We start from the raw sequence: 18,474 nt of genomic DNA, 5'->3' as shown, positions 1-18,474 counted from the left end.
ACTCTCTCTGCACCCAGCTGCCCCAGTGCCACTGAGGGTGTAACAACTGTACCAACCTGAGCCTGGGAGACCTGCATTTAACTAGAAATTCCCATTGAGCTCAATGTCACATTGTGTTTGAAATTGTGTTGCCTATTGCAACAACTGTAACTATTGTACTCAAAAGTCTATTGCCTATTTGAAAAGTATTTAACTAAAGTAACTCATTCTGAGAAAGTATATTTCGATACCTATTATTGGTTCTAAAATAAAACTATATTTTTTTATACAAATCATTGGACTAGAGTTCAGTTCTTGCGTGTGTGAGACCATTTGCTGACTGAGTGTGTACACCAAATGCTTTACACTGTCCTCTGATACTGCCTTACTGCTCGACCAAGCTACCATTTTAGAGAGTACGGTTATATCTAACTTTAGCCTCTGCCAAACCTCTGGGGACTGTGGACTGTGCGCACTGTACCTTACTTTGGTCCAGTATATACAGAGCCACTTTCTTACAGTCGGCACATAGGCCAACTCAACCTCAGGAGGCCTGGAGAAAGGTGGAGCTCTGGAGTAACCCTCATCAGGAAGTTCAATGTTCCAAGTGTTTGAAGAACACTCAGGATTTTGGGTTCATTGGGGTATATTCACTGTTCTATAAATAAATCAAACAAGCAAATATAGGGGAATATAGAAGTGATGCACATTTTGGGCATCAAAATTACTTCAGGCCTCAGAGACCTTAAAAAAGGGGAGTGATATAGATAGCCATGTGCAAAACTCCAATAAACAATACATCCAACAATCTACATCTTCTCACTAACTTGTGGGAAAAAGAAATGGGACCACCTGAGAAGTTGATAGGAGGTAGCAATAAGGGCTGACCTACAGCTCATCCAGTCGACAAGCATACAGAGCCTAATACAACAGCAGTAGGATGTTTAAGATCGATCTCGTCATGACTGATGGATGCCTGAAGTGTGTGAGGAGGAGTAGGAACATTTCAATACACAATATTTTAAGAATCCTTCAGACGATTTGAATGAAATAGTGGAGGAACAGTCAGCAGTACTTGGCACCAGTCTCTGTGATACCATAATTCATCATTCTGGGCATACCCAACGATGTTGACCTTCCCAGAAATAGATTCACTACTCCCTAGAGCGCATGAACACAACATATTTTGCAAAAATATGAGCGGAGTGGGCGGTATGGACGTCTTATTAGAAACTTGATAGCCTGGAGAGGAACCCATCCGCAGCCTACCTAAATGTTTGAGACCCAGGATCTGGAGTAGTGGACTATAGTGGTAATTGCGGACAAGACAGTGAGGACCAATTACCTGGACATGATCAATGGTAATATATGCATTCTGGAAGGAAATCACTTTGAACTTGCAGTGCTATAATGGGCTATCATTTAATATTTTCTTTACACTGTGAAATAAAATGCGACAAACTATTTTGCAAACATGTACATAGACTCTTGCCAATCGTGCATGCCTTTCAAAGACACCTTGCGATTCTAAATAACTGATGAAATTAACGTCTGCATAAAACTATTCAATTTCAGCTCATGTTTTAAAAACATAACATTAACATACACAAACAACTGATTTCAAGAAGGAAGCATCATCTATAGAATGCATAAATAAAAAGCCAAATCAATCAAATGTTGCATACTTAACCACAGACAGTTTCCTCAAAAGCAAACCGATAGGATTCATAGAACTTGAGACATGAAGACAAGTAGCTATGGCAATTTAGTCTCACTAAATGTCTCACAAAAATTACCTGCAAACTTTTTACACTGCTGTTTTTTGCACCCATCCCAGTGTGTAGCCCTTTCATAGCAGAACATTTGCCATTAGAGGAAAGCTCGGTGGACTCTCTGTTAAGGACACACAACTTTGTGTTTTTGGTTTTCTTTGGAGACTTTGATTTTTCAACTCCAGTACCAGTGGAGTTTTTAGTTTCAGCAATTTCTTTGTTTTTGGGAGTTAGGGAAACAGTTATTCGGTTGCCAAATACATCTTCACTGTCCATCCGCTTCTGAGCTCGCTCTGCACTTTCTTGATTTAAAAAACGGAGAACAGCACTGCTACCAGAAATGCTCAGCACTTTGCCTCCACAGTTATCAGATAACCGTCGCAGTCTGTTGCCGACACTTTTGCCATCTCGATTTGTGGGAAGATTATAAACATACAACATTGTATGGCAGGGCTGTAAGAAAAGGATAAAAGGCATGTTATCCAAGGAAAATTCATAAACCGACTCTCTAGGTGAAATACAGAAAGAAATAACCATTCCCTCAGGCCTGTATTCCTTCCTAAAATGTAAACGCCATGTATATCGGACTATTGAGAACCTTCTCATTCAAAGCCATGTTGGATGCCTTCTTTTTCTTACAATGGGACTGTACCTACAAAGAAGCCCATCTGAACATTCCAATATCACAGTCACTTTTCTTATGTCAGGTCAAAATGCAGAGTTAGACTAGCACTAGCAAAGTAATGATTCCTTTTGCATCAGCACAAAGGGAAGGGAAGAAGAAAGAAAAAAAGATGCAAGATAAAAATCCACACCTGCACCATCATGCATTAAAATGTATGTATCAAGACATTACAGCAGCCAAAGCAAGATGACGTAAACAAGTGCATGTACAACACAAATTGTTTTTATTTTAACTTACCATTCCTAGATGGAGAATTCCAATCTTGTAACAATAATTATAAATAATAAAAAATGTGCCAAAGCAGTAGAAAAAAAAAACAATCAACACCTACAAACGCAACGGAGAAGGGGAGCATTTAAGGAATGTGAATGTCGATGAGCGACAGGAACAGTAGGATACATTGAGGAGCTAGGTGGGGATGGAGTGTTTTTTTGTTTTTTTTTAACAGAAAAAGAAAATGGAGTCCATAAAGAAAATAAACCAACTTGCCCGAAGAGGTATAAACAGATATAACCACATTTTAAATTTGATACTTTCAAGCACCGTAGTACTTTCTAAAAATAAGAAAAAAATTCTTACCTGCATTTTTAGTGGTAACCTTGGAGGCAAGTCCGAAATAAACTCTTCAAATTTAATCAACTCATGCGCATGATGTAAAAGTGCTTCAGAAGCTTGGTTTTTATGTACCAGGATAATATGAAAACCGTGACGATGCCTTAGGTCGCTCAGTTCTAGTGCAAAATTAACATCTGCTGTGGAGTGGGAAAAAAGCAATTATTTTAGACAATAGGTCCTCGAAGCTTTATTACAGTTATAACAGTTCTCCAGGTTCGGGGGATGGGGTGGGGGTTAAAAGTTAAAGGTACAAATAGTCTTAAATCAGGACGATAACTAGATATTTACACGTAGTTATCCAGTGTAATTACCCCACTTCCCCACTGTCCAAGGAGCCCACAACATTTTGTATGTATGTGATGCTAGGCTTGTTTGAAACTAGCACCGATAAGGTGAAGAACTCCCAGAATGCTCTGCTCTATGTGAACTTTTCACTTAAAAGTAATCACATGTACAGTACCACATTCATTGTGATAAACTGAGCAAGATGTCAATTAAAACAACTTGATAAAGCTCCCATAAACCCCGCCCCCCCCATGATGAAAGATTAGTTTCTTTTTAACCAAGTCCAAAAATCAAGGTGCTTCTGACACCACAAAGGGGATTGCAACCTCAGTTCATGATAAATAACAACAATTGGAAACCTTGCCATGCTCTCACATATAAGTGGAGGCTGGGGCAGTGGTACCATTAAGTGAATTTACCACTAAGAACTAGAATTAGAAGAGTATTATTTCCTTGATCATGAAATCCTCACCATAATTCTTGAGATTTAAGAACTGGAAACAAAGCAATAAGTGATGACATGTTGGGATGGCAGAAATTAATGGAAGGGTGTAGGAAGCTGGCTCTGTATGTACTATACCAAATTGAGATATGGTGTGCACAGAGTTCAGTGGAACCCAAAAGGTAGGCAGAGGTACAGTAGATAGCACCTCATTCTCTATTTGAGGTAGTGTGGCCGAGCAGTAAGGCTTTATCAGAGGACAGTGTTTAGCATTTGTTCTACACACTCAGTCAGCAAATTATTTCACAAGCTCAAAGACTGAACTTCAGACCAATTGTTTTTGTATAAAAATATTCTTTGTTATTTTGTTTTGAAGAACTAAGCAAGCCTGGCACAGATAAGTAATACATATTTTACAGTAGTAATGCAGTTTGTCAACAGTTTGAATTGCAAATGTACTTTGATTTGATTACAGTGGAGTTACTGGTAATGCAATGCTTTTGATATACTGTACATATACTTTGTATAGGCTTTTTATTAGAATGTAGAATGTCAAGTAGATTACTTTACAGATTACTTTTCTCTGGTACATTTCCTGTAAACAGGTAAGTAAAAACGTTTTTGTTAGTTTTAAAGGTTTCCATAGATTTTCCAACTCCACTTCATAGAAAAACAGTCAATGTTATCCTATGGAGGAAAATAGTTTTATCGGTTAACAGGTAAGTACTTTGTTGTGGGAGTTGGTATTATGGAGTTGGACTCAGGGGTTCCCTATGGTCAAGGATGCACTCGGGCGGCCGGGTGCTGAGGCCAAATGTTGTCCAATGGGGGATTATGGGGCCTCTGGTTGGTGGCTACTGACAAGCAGGCCACTGTGTTGTGGCAGCTAAGCTCCTAGACTGAAGCACAGGGCAAATGGGGGTTCAAGCCAGCACAAAAGGTGCACGCTCAACGGCACTGGGGCAGCTAGGTGCAGAGTGCTGTTTTGGTGTTGGGCGCCCTGTTGCTTTCAATGGGGTGTCTCCGGTTTGCAAACACACTTTAGGCTCGGGGACAAAGGTCTTCTGGGTACGAACACCACTTGGAGAGGTACGCTGGGATGCTGGAGGTTGGTTAGGCACCGTCAGTTGGGCCATAAGAGGCCGTGGGGAGTCGGATGCCTTTTAAGGGTTGGATCTTCTTACCAGCCCCTGGTCGCGGTTGGGGGACCTTCCGTTTTGAGGCTGCAGGAGTCGGCTGGAGGCAGGTCAGGGGTCACTGTATCTCGGGCCAGGATCGCCGGGGAGACCTCCTCTTGGTGTTGGGCCATTTGAATTCGGACTGTAGGCGTCGGGTGCAGAGTGGTGTAGACTCACGGATCCTGCGGGAGCTGGAGTCTCTTTGGTGAAAAAATCCGGTGTTCACGGAAGACACTTTTCTTTTGAAGGCAGGGCAGGTGAGAAAGCGTTTTTGTTATTTAGTACAATTTTAAAAGGATTTCTTAGGTTTTCCAGCTCCACACTTGGAAACTCTTCATAGAAAAACAGTCAATGTTACCCTAAGGAGGAAAATAGTGTTACTGGTTAATAGGTAAGTACTTTGTTGTGGGAGTTGATATTCTGGGGTTAGACTCCGGGGTCCCCCAGGGTCAAGGATGCATTCTTGTTACACCCTCAGGGGTACTAGGTCGGCCAGGTGCTGAGTGGTGAGGCCCAATGTTATCCAATGGGGGATATGGGGCCTCCACTTGGTGGCTGCTAACGAGCAGGCCACAAGGTTGAGGGACTAAAGGTCCTAGGGTTAAGCTCCAGGCAAAGGGGGATTCACGCCAGCACAAAAGGTGCACCCTCAGTGGCAGTCGGGCAGCCGGGTGCAGTGTGCTGTTTTGGCGTTGGGCTAGCAATGTGGAGTCTCCGGTTAGCAAAAACACTGCAGGCTATGGGACGAAGGTTTTCTGGGTGCGACTGCCAGTTGGAGAGGCAAGTTGGGATGCTGGGGGTTGGTTAGACACCGTCAGTTGGGCCACCAAAGGCAGCGGGGCGTCAGGTGCAGGGGTGCCTTTTAGGGTTGGATCTTCTTACCAGCTCCTGGTCGCGGTTGGGGAGACCTTCTGGTTTGAGGCTGCAGGCGTCGGCTGGAGGCTGGAAGCAGGTCAGTGATCACCTGATCTCGGGTCAGGATCACTGGAGAGACCTCCTCTTGGTGTTGGGCCACTCGAACTCAGGTCATGGGTGTCTGGTGTAGAGTGGTGTAACCCACAGATCCTTGCGGCGCTGGAGTCTGTTAATAAACAAATCCAGTGTTCAAAGGAGACGGAGTCTTTGGGATGAAGGCAGGCAGGTCCTCCAGGTTTCTTAAGGCTGCTGGTTGCAGGATACACCGGGATTTCGCTAGAGCAGGTTCGAGGTGTGGACAGGCCGGTAGGGCTGGGGTCAAGTCAGTGGGCGTCCTCCTCATTAGCTTTGGCACGGCTGTTCGGTCCTTTTCTTCTGGTTTCTTGTCTGAGGAAGCAAGGTTCAAGGGTGCCTCTAAAGGTAAATGCTACTTACCAGTATGCATCTGTTCTTGGCATGTAGGGCTGCGGACATTCATATCTTAACATAGATCGCCACCAAGTGTTGGGTCCGGATGTTTGCACCTTGTTGTCTTGGAAGAGTCTTCGAAGTATCACGAGATAGGTGACTCCTCCCCTGGACTACAGTGTGCATGGGCATCTTCTCCATCTTCAGATTATTTTTCACCATTGTGGCAAAGATGGAGCATAGTAAAGTAGGAGATGACCATGTAAATGTATGTAAAGAAGATAACCATGCAGCTGTGACAGGCACTGGGGAGGAGGGTGGGCGATATGAAATTCAGCAGCCCTACATGCCAAGAACAGATGCATACTGGTAAGTAGCATTTTCCGTTCGAGGCATGTGGGCTGCTGAATTCATATCTTAGCATAGACTGTATAGCAGTATCTCCTCTAGCGGTGGAAGCCTGCCCCAGCTGCAGCAGTTTGAAAAAGAGTTTTGAGGACAGCTTGGCCTACAGCAGCTTGCTGCTTTGATTGCACATCTACACAATAGTGTTTAGTGAAAGTGTGTATGGTAGACCATTTAGCTGCTCTACAGATGTCTTCTAGTGGAATGTTTCCTAGGAAAGCCATTGATTCCCCCATTTTGCGCGTACAGTGTGCTCTTGGGGGAACTGTTAGAGTGCGTTTAGCCTTGTGGTAGCATATTTGGATGCATTTAACTATCCATATGGCTATTCCTGCTTTTGAGATGGGGTTACCTTTATGTTGTGGTGAAAAAGCGAAGAACAAATGCTTTGTTTTCCGGAATGGTTTAGTTCTGTCAACATAATATAATAAGAACTCTTCTTACATCTAGTGTATGTAAGGCTCTCTCAGCTACAGACTGCGGGTTTTGGAAGAAAACGGGCAATTCTATGGACTGATTGATATGGAAAGTGGATATGACCTTTGGCATGAACTTAGGGTTAGTACGTAGAACTACTTTATTGGCATATATTTGCATGAAAGGTTCCTGAATTGTTAGAGCCTGTAACTCACTTACTCGTCTGAGTGAAGTGATGGCAATTAAGAATGCCACCTTCCATGTTAGAAATTGCAATTCACATGAGTGGAGTGGTTCAAAAGGAGGTCCTATAAGTCTGGTAAGTACTATATTTAAATTCCAGACTGGTGAAGGTGGATGTTTTGGAGGGATTATCCTTTTAAGCCCTTCCATGAAAGCTTTGATTGGTGGAACTCTGAACAGAGACAGATGTTGTCTGTTTTGGAGGTATGCTGCTATAGCTGCAAGATGTAGTCTTATAGAAGAGTATGCTAAATTGCATCTTTGTAGATGCAACAGGTAACAAATAATGTTTTGTATGGAAGCGTCTAATGGATTGATTTGGTTATTATTGCGATAAATTACAAATCTTTTCCAATTGGCTGCATAGCATGCTCTAGTAGTTGGTCGTCTTGCCTCTTTGATAATGTTCATACAATCAGGAGGCAAGTTGAAATATCCAAATTCTAAGACTTCAGGAGCCAGATCGCTAGGTTCCGTTGATTGAGATCTGGGTGCCTGATTTCTCCATAGTTCTGAGTTAGAAGATGTGGCGACAGACGCAGTCTTTGATGTGGAACCACGGAGAGTTCTAGGAATGTTGTGTAGCATGGTTGTCTCGCACATGTTGGAGCAACCAGGATCATTGTCAGTGACTGCTGACGTAGTTTGCGTGCCACTAGCGGAATCAGTGGGGCTGGTGGAAAAGCGTACGCATATCTGCCTGACCAGTTGATCCATATCGCATTGCCCTGTGACAACGGATGTGGGAACCTGGCGGCAAAGTACTGGCATTTTGAGTTTTCGTTTGTGGCAAACGGATCTATCTCTGGATGCCCCCATTTTTGAAAGAATGGTTGGAGAGCTTGAGGGTGAATCTCCCATTCGTGTATTTGTTGGCTGTGTCTGCTTAACAGATCCGCTATTTGATTGTCTTTCCCTGGCAGGTGTTCTGCTAGGAGAAAAATGTTCTTTGGAATTGCCCACCTCCATATGCTCTGCACTAGGTGAGAAAGCTGTAGAGAGTGAGTCCCTCCCTGTTTCTGGATGTAATACATGGCTGTCATGTTGTCCGTCCGGATCAACACAGCTTTGTTGTATACGTATTTTTGGAATGCTTTCAGTGCCAGAAATATTGCTAGCAACTCTAAGTGGTTGATATGCAGTGTCTTTTGCTTGACTGTCCAGAGTCCTTGGACTGTGTATTGATGTAGGTGGGCTCCCCAACCTGTCAGTGATGCGTCCGCTGTTAATACTATTTGTGGAACTGGCTCTTGGAACAGTCGCCCCATGGAAGGGTTTTGTGGGTTCCACCACTGCACAGAGTTGTAAGCGCGACTGTCTACCAACACTAGGTCTTTTAGTTGTCCTTGAGCTAGGTTCCACTGCCGTGCTAGGCATTCTTGTAATGGACGTGTTTGAAGTCTGGCATGAGGGACAATGAATATGCAGGAAGCCCTCATGCCTATGAGTTGCATGAACACTCGAGCTGGTAAGGAGTGTAGTGGCTGAAACTTTTGAATTAGAGTCTGCATGTTGGCTATCCTGACTGGATTTGGATATGCCTTTGCTACTGATGTATCTATGGTAGCTCCAAGATATTGTTGTATGTGGGAGGGTTGTAGATGAGATTTTGGGTAATTTATGGAAAAACCTAGACTGTGCAGCAGCTGGAGTGTTTGAGACGTATGGCTTGCACATTGGGCGTACGATTTGGCTTTTATGAGCCAATCGTCGAGGTATGGAAACACGTGGATGTGTTGCCTCCTGAGGTGTACTGCTACTACGGCTATTCAGAAAAGGGGGTGGTGATGGACAGAGCATCTGAGTTAAACAGAACACTCCTACACAGTCAAAAGATCAGGGCTTGATCCATCACCGTTTTTTAGCTCACTGCACCATCCCAGTTCAGAACCTGGCTACATGCAAATTAGTCTGTCCCTGGCCCAGTGCATCATGGGAACAGGGCAGACCAAACTGCACCATCAGGATTCAAGCAAACCGGGCCGAAGACGGCTGTAATGCCAGGAACCGGTCCCCGGAAGCTTGTTTCCTTACCAGTAAAGAATTGGCTTGGTAGTTTGGTCTGCCCTGTTCCCATGATGCACTGGGCCAGGGTCAGACTAATTTGCATATAGCCAGGTTCTGAGCTGGGATGGTGTAGTGAGCTAAAAAACGGTGATGGATCAAGCCCTGATCTTTTGACTGGGTATGAGTGTTCTGTTTAATTCAGATGCTCTGTCCATCGCCACCCCCCTTTTTTGAATCGCTACTACGGCTAGACATTTTGTGAACATTCTTGGGGCTGTAGGTACTCCAAAAGGGAGAACTCTGAACTGATAGTGTTGACCTTCTATTGTGAACCTGAGATATTTCCTGTGAGCTGGATGTATAGGTATGTGGAAGTATGCATCTTTGAGGTCTAATGTGACCAGGAAGTCGCCGTGCTGACGTAGCGGGAGTACCTGTTGTAGAGATATCATATGGAAGTGCTCGGACAGTATGTATTGGTTTAGAGGTCTGAGGTCTAGTATGGGTCTGAGCAACCCGTCCTTTTTGGGAATTAGGAAGTATAGAGAGTATACTCCTGTTCCTTGGTGTTGAAAAGGGACTAGCTCTATGGCGCCCTTTTGTAGCATGGATTGGACCTCTTGATGTAACAGTGTTATGTGTTCTTTGGACATAGGACGGTGTTTGGGTGGTATGTTGGGTGGAGTAGAAGTGAGTTCCAGGCAATACCCATACTGGATAATTTGTCTCACCCACCTGTCTGTGGTAATTGCGTTCCAGACAGGTAGGAACTGTTTGATTCTGCCTCCGACTGGTGTTAGGTGGTCTGGAGGGAATGTGATGACGTCATTGTTTGGTGGCAGTGGAGGCTCGGGTGTTATTGCCTCCACGTCCTCTGCCTTTGTTATTGTTGCCCCTATAACCTCCTCTATTGGAGCTTTTGTTAAAAGTGCTCTGGGTATTAGATTTGAAGGTAGAGGAGCTTTGTGATGTGTTGCCTCTTCCTGCGCCTCTATATGAGGAGCGACAAAAGGAACCTCGGTGTTGTTGGAACTGAAGTGCCCCCATTGATTTTGCAGTTTGTGTCTTTCTTCATTTTATCTAAAATGTTGTCTACTGCGGGGCCAAACAGGAAATCTTGGTGTACTGGTTGGTTGAGGATGGTGGATTGCACCTCATTTTTAAAACCAGATATGCGTAGCCACGCGTGTCTGCGCAGTAGAACGCTGGTATTGATAGACCTGGCCGATGTATCGGCTGCGTCTAGTGCACATTTGATGGAGGCATTGGTAATGAACTTACCTTCCTGAATGAGGTCGTTAGCCTGCGCCTTAAAAGGTTCTGGTAGGTGTTGCATTAGACCTTCGAGCTGGTCGTAGTGTGCTCTGTCGTATCTTGCTAGAAGAGCCTGTGTATTCGCAAATCTCCATGAATTTGCGGCTTGTGTAGCCACCCTTTTCCCTGAGGCTTCTAGTATTTTAGATTCTTTATCAGGAGGGGGAGCATCTCCTGTTGTCTGTGAGTTGGCCCTTTTACGAGCATTTGCAACTACTAATGAATCTAAAGGCAACTGTTGTTTTATATAAGTAGGGTCTGCTGGGGCTGCCCTATATTTTTTCTCAATCCTCGGATTGAGCACCAGCGCCCTAGCAGGTTCTTTAAATAGGTCTGGTGCGTGCTTTAGGACCCCTTTAAGCATAGGAAGTGTTTTGACATTTTTTTCTGAAGTGGGGAAAGTGCCAAATAAAAAGTCCTCCTCTATAGGGTCAGTGTGCATGTCAACATTGTGATATTTTGCTGCCCAGTCTATAAGTTGATTAAACATGAGTGTCGTCTGTAGGCGACGGTTTTGTAGGGTATGGGGAAGTGTCTGGGATGGGTTGCGCTTCGTCAGGATCATTTTGGTCATCCCATGTATCATCTTGTGGATCAGGATCCCCTGGTTCATCATAAGTGTACTGAGGATCTTCCCCCATGCCCTCATCCTCACTGTAATCAGAATGTGTGGGAGAGTAAGGTACAAAAGGCATATCAGGAAAAAAAGGAGGAGTAAAATGTCTTGAGGGAGATGTCCCAAAGTCTTTTTTCTTTGTAGGAACAGGAGAAGGAGTGTCTTGTGGTAAGGGCCTCTTCTTTCGGTGGTAAACTACCACGTGTCCTGTTTTAGGGTCTATATATAATTTTGGTTGCTCTTCAGTCACCGGATCTGGATGGAAGAGTTCTTCCTCGACAGTCCGTGGCTTTGGCGTGGAAGGCTTTGGTGTATTGACTTGTTTTGGAGTCTTTGGCTCGAGGGCCTTTGGTGTTGGAGCTCCTTTGGGCTCATTTCGATTTCGGGTCAGTAACCTCTTTTGGTTCGACGCCTTTTTTCTTTTCAGCGTCCTTTTTTGGATCAGCGCCCTTTTTAGGGTCGACGGGAGTTCTTGGTGCGGTACGTTTTTTGTCCGAAGCAATGGGTGTTTTCGGGTCGATTGTCTTTTTTGTGTGATCGTCACCTTTTTTAGGATCGTCTCTTTTGTTAGGATCGACGACCTTATTGGCCTCGACGACCTTCTTTGGTTCCGAGGTTTTCAGTTCAGAGGGCTTTTTGGGCTCGACTACGCTCTTTTCGGTGAAGAGTTTTTCGGTGCCGAGGGCTTCTTGGGCTCGACGACTTTCTTTGGGTGTACGCCCTTCGGATCGACGACCTTCGTCTTCGGGTCGATGACCTTTGGGTGGACCACCCTCTTTTGTTCTGCGCCTTTCGGGTCGACTAGCTTTTTTGGTTCGACGACCTTTGGCTGGAAAGCTCTTTTTGGCTTGATGTCTTTCTTCGGGCCTGGGCTACCAGAAGGCGTGTGTTTAGGCTTCGGAGCCGAGCCGAGAGGTGGGGTCTCCGAAGAAATATCTCGATCTTGGCTAAGGCCTTTCGGCGATGCTTCGACCGGAGCCTTCTTTTTTGGGCTGAGTGGAGTGGGGGGCTGAATACTCACGGTTTGCCCCGGCGTGATCTGGTCATCGAAGTCCGATTGGTCCTCAACGGTGAGGATCTCCAGATCGGAGTCGGCGGCTTCGGGGAGATCTTGTTCGTCCTCGAAGATATTCTCCGGTTCCGGTGCCGACTTCTGCATCTCTTGCCTGGCAGCCCGTCGATTCCTGATGGTTTTCTTGGATCGGAATTGGGCACACACTGGGCAATTTTCTTCTTTGTGTTCAGGTGACAAACACTTGTTCCATACTGTATGCTTGTCAGTATGCGGGAATTTGGAGTGGCATTGTGGGCACCTTTTAAATGGACTCCTTTCCATCGACGAAAGTCGCACGAGGCGTCGATAAGGCCTAACGGGCCGCGGCGACGACCGGAACAAGATGAAAAATTTAATGGAGTCGAGTGGTACCGAGCGAAAACAATACCGTCGAGTTCGAAGGCCTTTTGGCCTTAGAAAGTAGTTAGTTTTGGTTCCGAAGTTGGAGTCTAGGAAATAACATCCAAACCCAATGGCGGAAAAAAACAATCTAAGGATGGAGTGGATGCCCATGCGCACTGTAGTCCAAAGGGAGGAGTCACCTATCTCGTGATACTTCGAAGACTCTTCCGAAACAACAAGGTGCAATCATCCGGACCCAACACTAGGCAGCGATCTATGCCAAGATATGACACCTAGCACAGTTTTGCGTATTCATCTGATTTATGAGCTGATGTACTAGATGAAATAGTCTGGTGAATTATCATCTGTAATGGTGTTTTAACTATCCATTATTTGAGCAAAAGGTGTTCTCGCATTGCTGTTAATAAGAATCTAAATTATCAACTTTGTGATGGTTGCCAAAATTTGTGAATGAAATTGATATGAAAAAAACTTTTATACAAATGCAAATAAATATTATGTTTTGATATATTGGGGTATTTGGTTAAATTTCAGATACTTTCTCCTACTTGTTTAGTAATGTTCACGATTGTGACGTAATTTCAAAACTACAAGATAGTAAAAATAATTCCTTTAGGGACAACTGTACTTTGTTATTGAATATACCCAGTCCCTGTGGGGATATTGGGTGGCTCTATGGTATTGAGACGATATGAATTCAGCATCCCACATGCCTCGAACACTGTGCTTCCTCTCTTCCCCCACCTTAGGGTTGGGAGAGGTGGGCATACCAAACTTTTTGAATTTTCCCAACTAAAGTGGGTGTGTAAACCAGGGGCTGCCAACTGCTGCGAGCAGAGACTGGTGGGTCACCTTACAAAGGCAACAGGCCTTCAAAGCTTTCCCTCTTCGAGCACTAGCCCATCCAGGGGGAGGAGGCCTGACATCTCTGCCCAGGATGTGCATGGTTTCTGGTCCCAGAGAGCAGGGGCGCTCGACACAGGGGCCCAGAAACAGGTCCGTTGGTGGCTGGCTGCCTACAGCCGGTCAGAGACCACACCAGGGTTGGTATGGATTCAGGGGGCCCCTCTGAGGTGCCCTCTGGGTACAACACATCCCATACTGGCATCAGTGTGGATTTATTGAAAGGAGTAGTTTGGTACCAAACACGGATTTATTCAGTAAGCCATCATGATGCTGTGGAACTCTAGGCATTGCGATACTCTGGGACTTAGGGATACATTTGGTCCTCTTCTACCCGGCCCAGCGGTGACGGGTACAGAGGTGTCTTAAGGCATCTGGTTTTCTAACTGCGAGGAGTAGGGGGCATTGTGTGCAGATGCTGCAGCGACGTCTGAGGGTCCACAAGGGGTGAAACCACAATGACTCGGGCTATGGAGGGCTCAGGGACCTTGTTGGCACGGTTGGCCCACTTCACATCAGGCTTGGAGCGATGGGTGCTTTGGTGGCTTTAGGTGTTGGGTTTTGGCAGTTCTGGAAGCCTCAGAGTCCTTTCTTTAGAGTCGCTACATGATGCATGGAACAGTTCCGCTGTCCCATGGGGGGTCTTGGTTCTTTATCGAAGGGAGGTAGTCTTTCCAAGTTTTTGGAGTGAACAGCTGCAGGAAGAGTCATCTTTTGCGCAGTTTTCGATGAAGGATGAAGACAGGCAGTTGGGGCTGGTACCAGGTCAGCTGTTTCTTCTCTCCTCTCTGCTTTTGCAGCTCTTCGGTGGTCTCTCTCTTCTTAGGTTGTCAGTATCTGCTTCTGTAGTGCCAGGGACTTCACTAAATACTGAATTTTTGGGGCGTTAGGAGAGTGTAGGGTAGTAATCAATGGGCTACTGACCCTTGGGGTCACTACACCCCCCTATATGACCATTTCCTGTGGGAAGTGGGCCTAACACCAGCCCCGAGTTCCTAAGGATGCCATTACACAAATGGCTATTTCTAAAAAATCGCATCCACCGCCGTGTAGCTTACATTAGGGGTGGTACTGGGCTGGAGGTGGCATGCCTGACTAGCTGATTTTCCAGCCTGTCCAGATGCCAAGGAGGTCCATGACAAGGAAGGAGGCTCTTCCCCTCCTGTGAGAGGAGCCAGACTCGCATTCCAAAGTCATCAGCTCTTTGAAGCTTGACGGCCTGGGGAGGCTAATCAGCAGGTCATCCTTTGTTACACCCTCTTCCCAGACAGGCTTTTGAAATTACACTGTGTCCACATATTTAAGTGAAAAGAATGGACGTTTAAAAACGTACTTACCTGAATGATTTCTCTCTGATGCCTAAACATATTAAAAGACTTGATATTTTTGAAAATTGGTGTGCCTCATTTATTGTTCATTGCGTACCCTATTACCTATTAGCAGTGCTAGTTGACATGGCAGTGTGCCATTTCAACTATTCTGTCTGCACCAGGTCATGCATGCTGCAGTGGCAGTCTGCATGGCCAAGGTGAGGGGTCTCTAGGGGACCCTCTTTAGTCCCTAAAGTGATAGATACATTTTATTAGAGACCTACAAGAGGGGGGGGGGGGTTAAGGGTTAGTAAATTTGGGCAATAATGTATTTTTATAAGAGACTAAAAAAAGAGTTTCACCCCAATTATCTTAAGTTTTTTTTGTAGGCCATGTTGTACAACTGTTGATGAAAATAATAATTACAATTTATATATAATGATCTTATACATATCTCAAATTTCACATAATATATGGTAGTTATGGTATGGTAGTGTTTGTATGGCATGGCCTGTTATACAAGTTACTTACCTCCGGTAACGATGTATGTGGTAGAGACTATTCTAGCCGCAGATTCCTAACGAAGAATTATCCCCAGGCGAGAGACTGGATCCGGAAAATCTTCGTTGCAATTGCATCTCTGCGCGCCAGGGGCTGTACCACGTGACTCCGTCCTGACGTCGTCCGCGGACGTGACGTCAGCGAGTTCACATAAGCCCCACCCCTGCGCGCTGACGTCCGTTTTCTTCTGAGAACTTTTCAGCACCACAACGCGGAGTCATCACAAACAAAACTGAGGAGAGTATGGGAACAGTGTGCAAAAAAAACAGTGAAAATAGGAAAGGGAGGAAACGAAAGGCGCGGAACAGCACCAGGTGGAAATGTGCCTGGCACGAAAGTCCCGAAAGCCATAGTAGGGAAGAGCCGAGCACTGAGGAGCAACCTTGCAAGCTAAGGCTACATCCTCCCTGGAGGCAGAAAAACATGTGAAAAACATCATAGATGATAGAGAGTCTGCAATCACAATCCGCAACAGTGAAGGGTAACAAGTCCGGAACAGATGAGTAAAGGCAAATTACCCCAAGACAACACCATCAAAGAGGGTCGTAACCCCTGGAAAGAGATAAAGGCTGAGGTACAGCCTAAAGACCCCAACTCAGAGGACTGCAGAGGAGTCAGAAACCCCAAGCAAATAAAAAGGGAAGAAGAGAAAAAGTAGGCCCCCACACTGGAAAAAAACAGGGTGTAGGGATGCAGAAGTACACATGAATCAACCGACAAAGGACCAGCAACGAAGGGGTGGAACAATGAACAGCACAAAGCATCCCACCAGGGAGGAAAAGAAAAGGACACTCGCAGCTGACAAGCCGGCGAGCGCAGAAAAAACAAGTTGAAGGTCCTCGCAGAATGGGGAGGAAAGGCAGGTGGTGAACAAATCTGCGGCTAGAATCGTCTCTACCAGATACATTGTTACCGAAGGCAAGTAACTTGTACATCTGATAGAGACTACTAGCCGCAGATTCCTTAACGTAGTATAGATACCCTAGCCATACCCAGAGGGGAGGAGGGCCTGCCAGAGACCTTCCCCAGCTAGGAAGAAACACAGGGCCCCAGCAGGGGATGTGTCAGGGGACATAAAGGGCGGCCCGCCCCCACCAAGCAGAAGGAAGCAAGAACAAGGCGAAGGAAGGTCAGGATACCCCAAGCCTATCCAAGGTACAAGGGATATCCGCCAGAAAAACCCCAGAGGGACAGACAGTGCCAGAGGAGGACCAAGGAAGAAAAGAATCACCCCAAACTCCAAGGAGAAGAGGTAGAAACGGAGGCAGAACCCGCCGCCGGAAAACACACAAACACCCATCGAAGGGAACAGCTGAACAGGCATCAGCCGCGAGACAGCGGACAAGGCAGGAACTGCCTCCCCAGCCAAGAAGCGCAGGCGTGTGAAGGAAGACAGTCGTGCAAAGCTCCAGCAGAACAAGAGGCAGAAGCACAAGGGTACACACCAAGGCCCACGAAGGCAGACCATAAAGAGCAGGCTGCACAGCCAGCAGCTGGCAATGCCATGAAGCAGTGCGCCCAGAACATGCCAAGCGCAAGTCGAAGGCAGAGGCCCGGGAACTCCAGAAGAACCCCCAGAGGAAGGTCGTTCCAGAGACACAACCGACCCACGAAAAGAAGTGGGACCATCCAGAAGAGAAAGAGGAGAAACACGTAGGGCAGACCTAAGCCGTCAACCAGAACACAGAAAAATACTGGGAGAATCCCAGCCCCCCCCCCCCCATGAATACAGGATAGAGGGCCAGGCCGAAACGCCAGACAAGAAGGCGGCAACACCACGACACGAGGCCATAGACGACATGCCAAAGCCGGTCTAGCGATGAAGCGGATACTGAGCGTGACAGAGCCAGGAGCAGCGCAAGCTGCGCTAAGACAAAAGTAACCACACCAGCGGTATACAGTGAAGCCAGAAATGCGAGGAACCCGAAAAGGGTTGTCCACACCCTCCCAGCCTAGGACAGAGCTATACAATAGCTACAAGTACCCCACTTAGGGTATGACATGTCCAAAGAAAACATGGGAAGGATAAGTTACTTACCTGTAATCCTAGTTCTCTTCCAGGGGTATCCTCATCAAAGTCATAAGCACTGAATATTCCCGCCCACGTGCAGGGACCCCGGAAATATTATAAAAATAGCTCCACAAATATGTATACACATATCATTTTTTCTCACACCAATGCAGCCCCAAAAATGAGGATAAACAATGTAAATAATCATACATATACTGAAATAGCAATGAAACAAAAAACACATTAGGTCAAATAACCCTTGAACTCATAAATCTTGTAAATTGCCAATAGACCTACATTGTTAGCCATAGGCTGCATTGAACAGCAATAGCATAGAAACCATTTTCAACAAAAACTGGCACCGTGCCTTTAAGGCAGCCATGACCCCTGGCTTCCCATAATGCCTCAGGGGTGACAGTTATGTCAGTTGTTCTTTGCATAACCCTGAAGTCAGGGCTCAACCACAAGTCATAGAACAGACCGCTCTCATTTACCTGGGGAGGCGGGTGGGTGTGCTTATGACTTTGATGAGGATACCCCTGGAAGAGAACTAGGATTACAGGCAAGTAACTTATCCTTCTCTACCAGGGGATCCTCATCAATAGTCATAAGCACTGAATAGAATAGCAAGCCCAAACACCACCTGCAGGTAAATGAGAAATACACGACCCAACCAAAAAAACATTTATAACAGCCGAGAAATTCTGCTGCTAAACCGATTCGGCAAGGAGGCCGAGCCTACCTGGGAATCTGCTCTAGTGTTAGAATCAAGACAGTAATGTCTGGTAACTGTGTGGATGGACCTCCAAGTCGCTGCCTTACAGATCTCAGAGATGGGCACATTCTGGAGAAAAGCGGCAGTCGCAGCTCTACCCCTGGTGGAATGCGCTTTGGGAGAAAACCTGAGAGTTTTCTGCGCCAACTGGTAAGCAAGCTTGATACACGAAACGATCCATCTCGAAATAGACCGTTTCAAGGCTGCATGACCTGT

General features: G+C 45.7%; 1 protein-coding gene across 3 annotated transcripts in view; it reads right to left on the bottom strand.

Annotated features, from left to right (window-relative positions):
* MARF1 (meiosis regulator and mRNA stability factor 1) overlaps positions 1–18,474 on the bottom strand; it is a 745,071-nt gene that overhangs the window by 501,392 nt on the left and 225,205 nt on the right. For all 3 annotated transcript variants that reach the window (XM_078663193.1, XM_078663194.1, XM_078663192.1), the window contains 2 exons: positions 3,016–3,188; positions 1,776–2,204 (listed from right to left, as the gene is read on the bottom strand). In XM_078663193.1, coding sequence (XP_078519319.1) covers positions 1,776–2,204; positions 3,016–3,188 — 602 coding nt within the window. The remainder of the gene's footprint in view (positions 1–1,775; positions 2,205–3,015; positions 3,189–18,474) is intronic.

Source organism: Lissotriton helveticus, chromosome 10, assembly GCF_964261635.1.
Source record: "Lissotriton helveticus chromosome 10, aLisHel1.1, whole genome shotgun sequence".
Classification (NCBI taxonomy): domain Eukaryota; kingdom Metazoa; phylum Chordata; class Amphibia; order Caudata; family Salamandridae; genus Lissotriton; species Lissotriton helveticus.
This window is presented reverse-complemented; position numbering and strand designations above follow the sequence as displayed.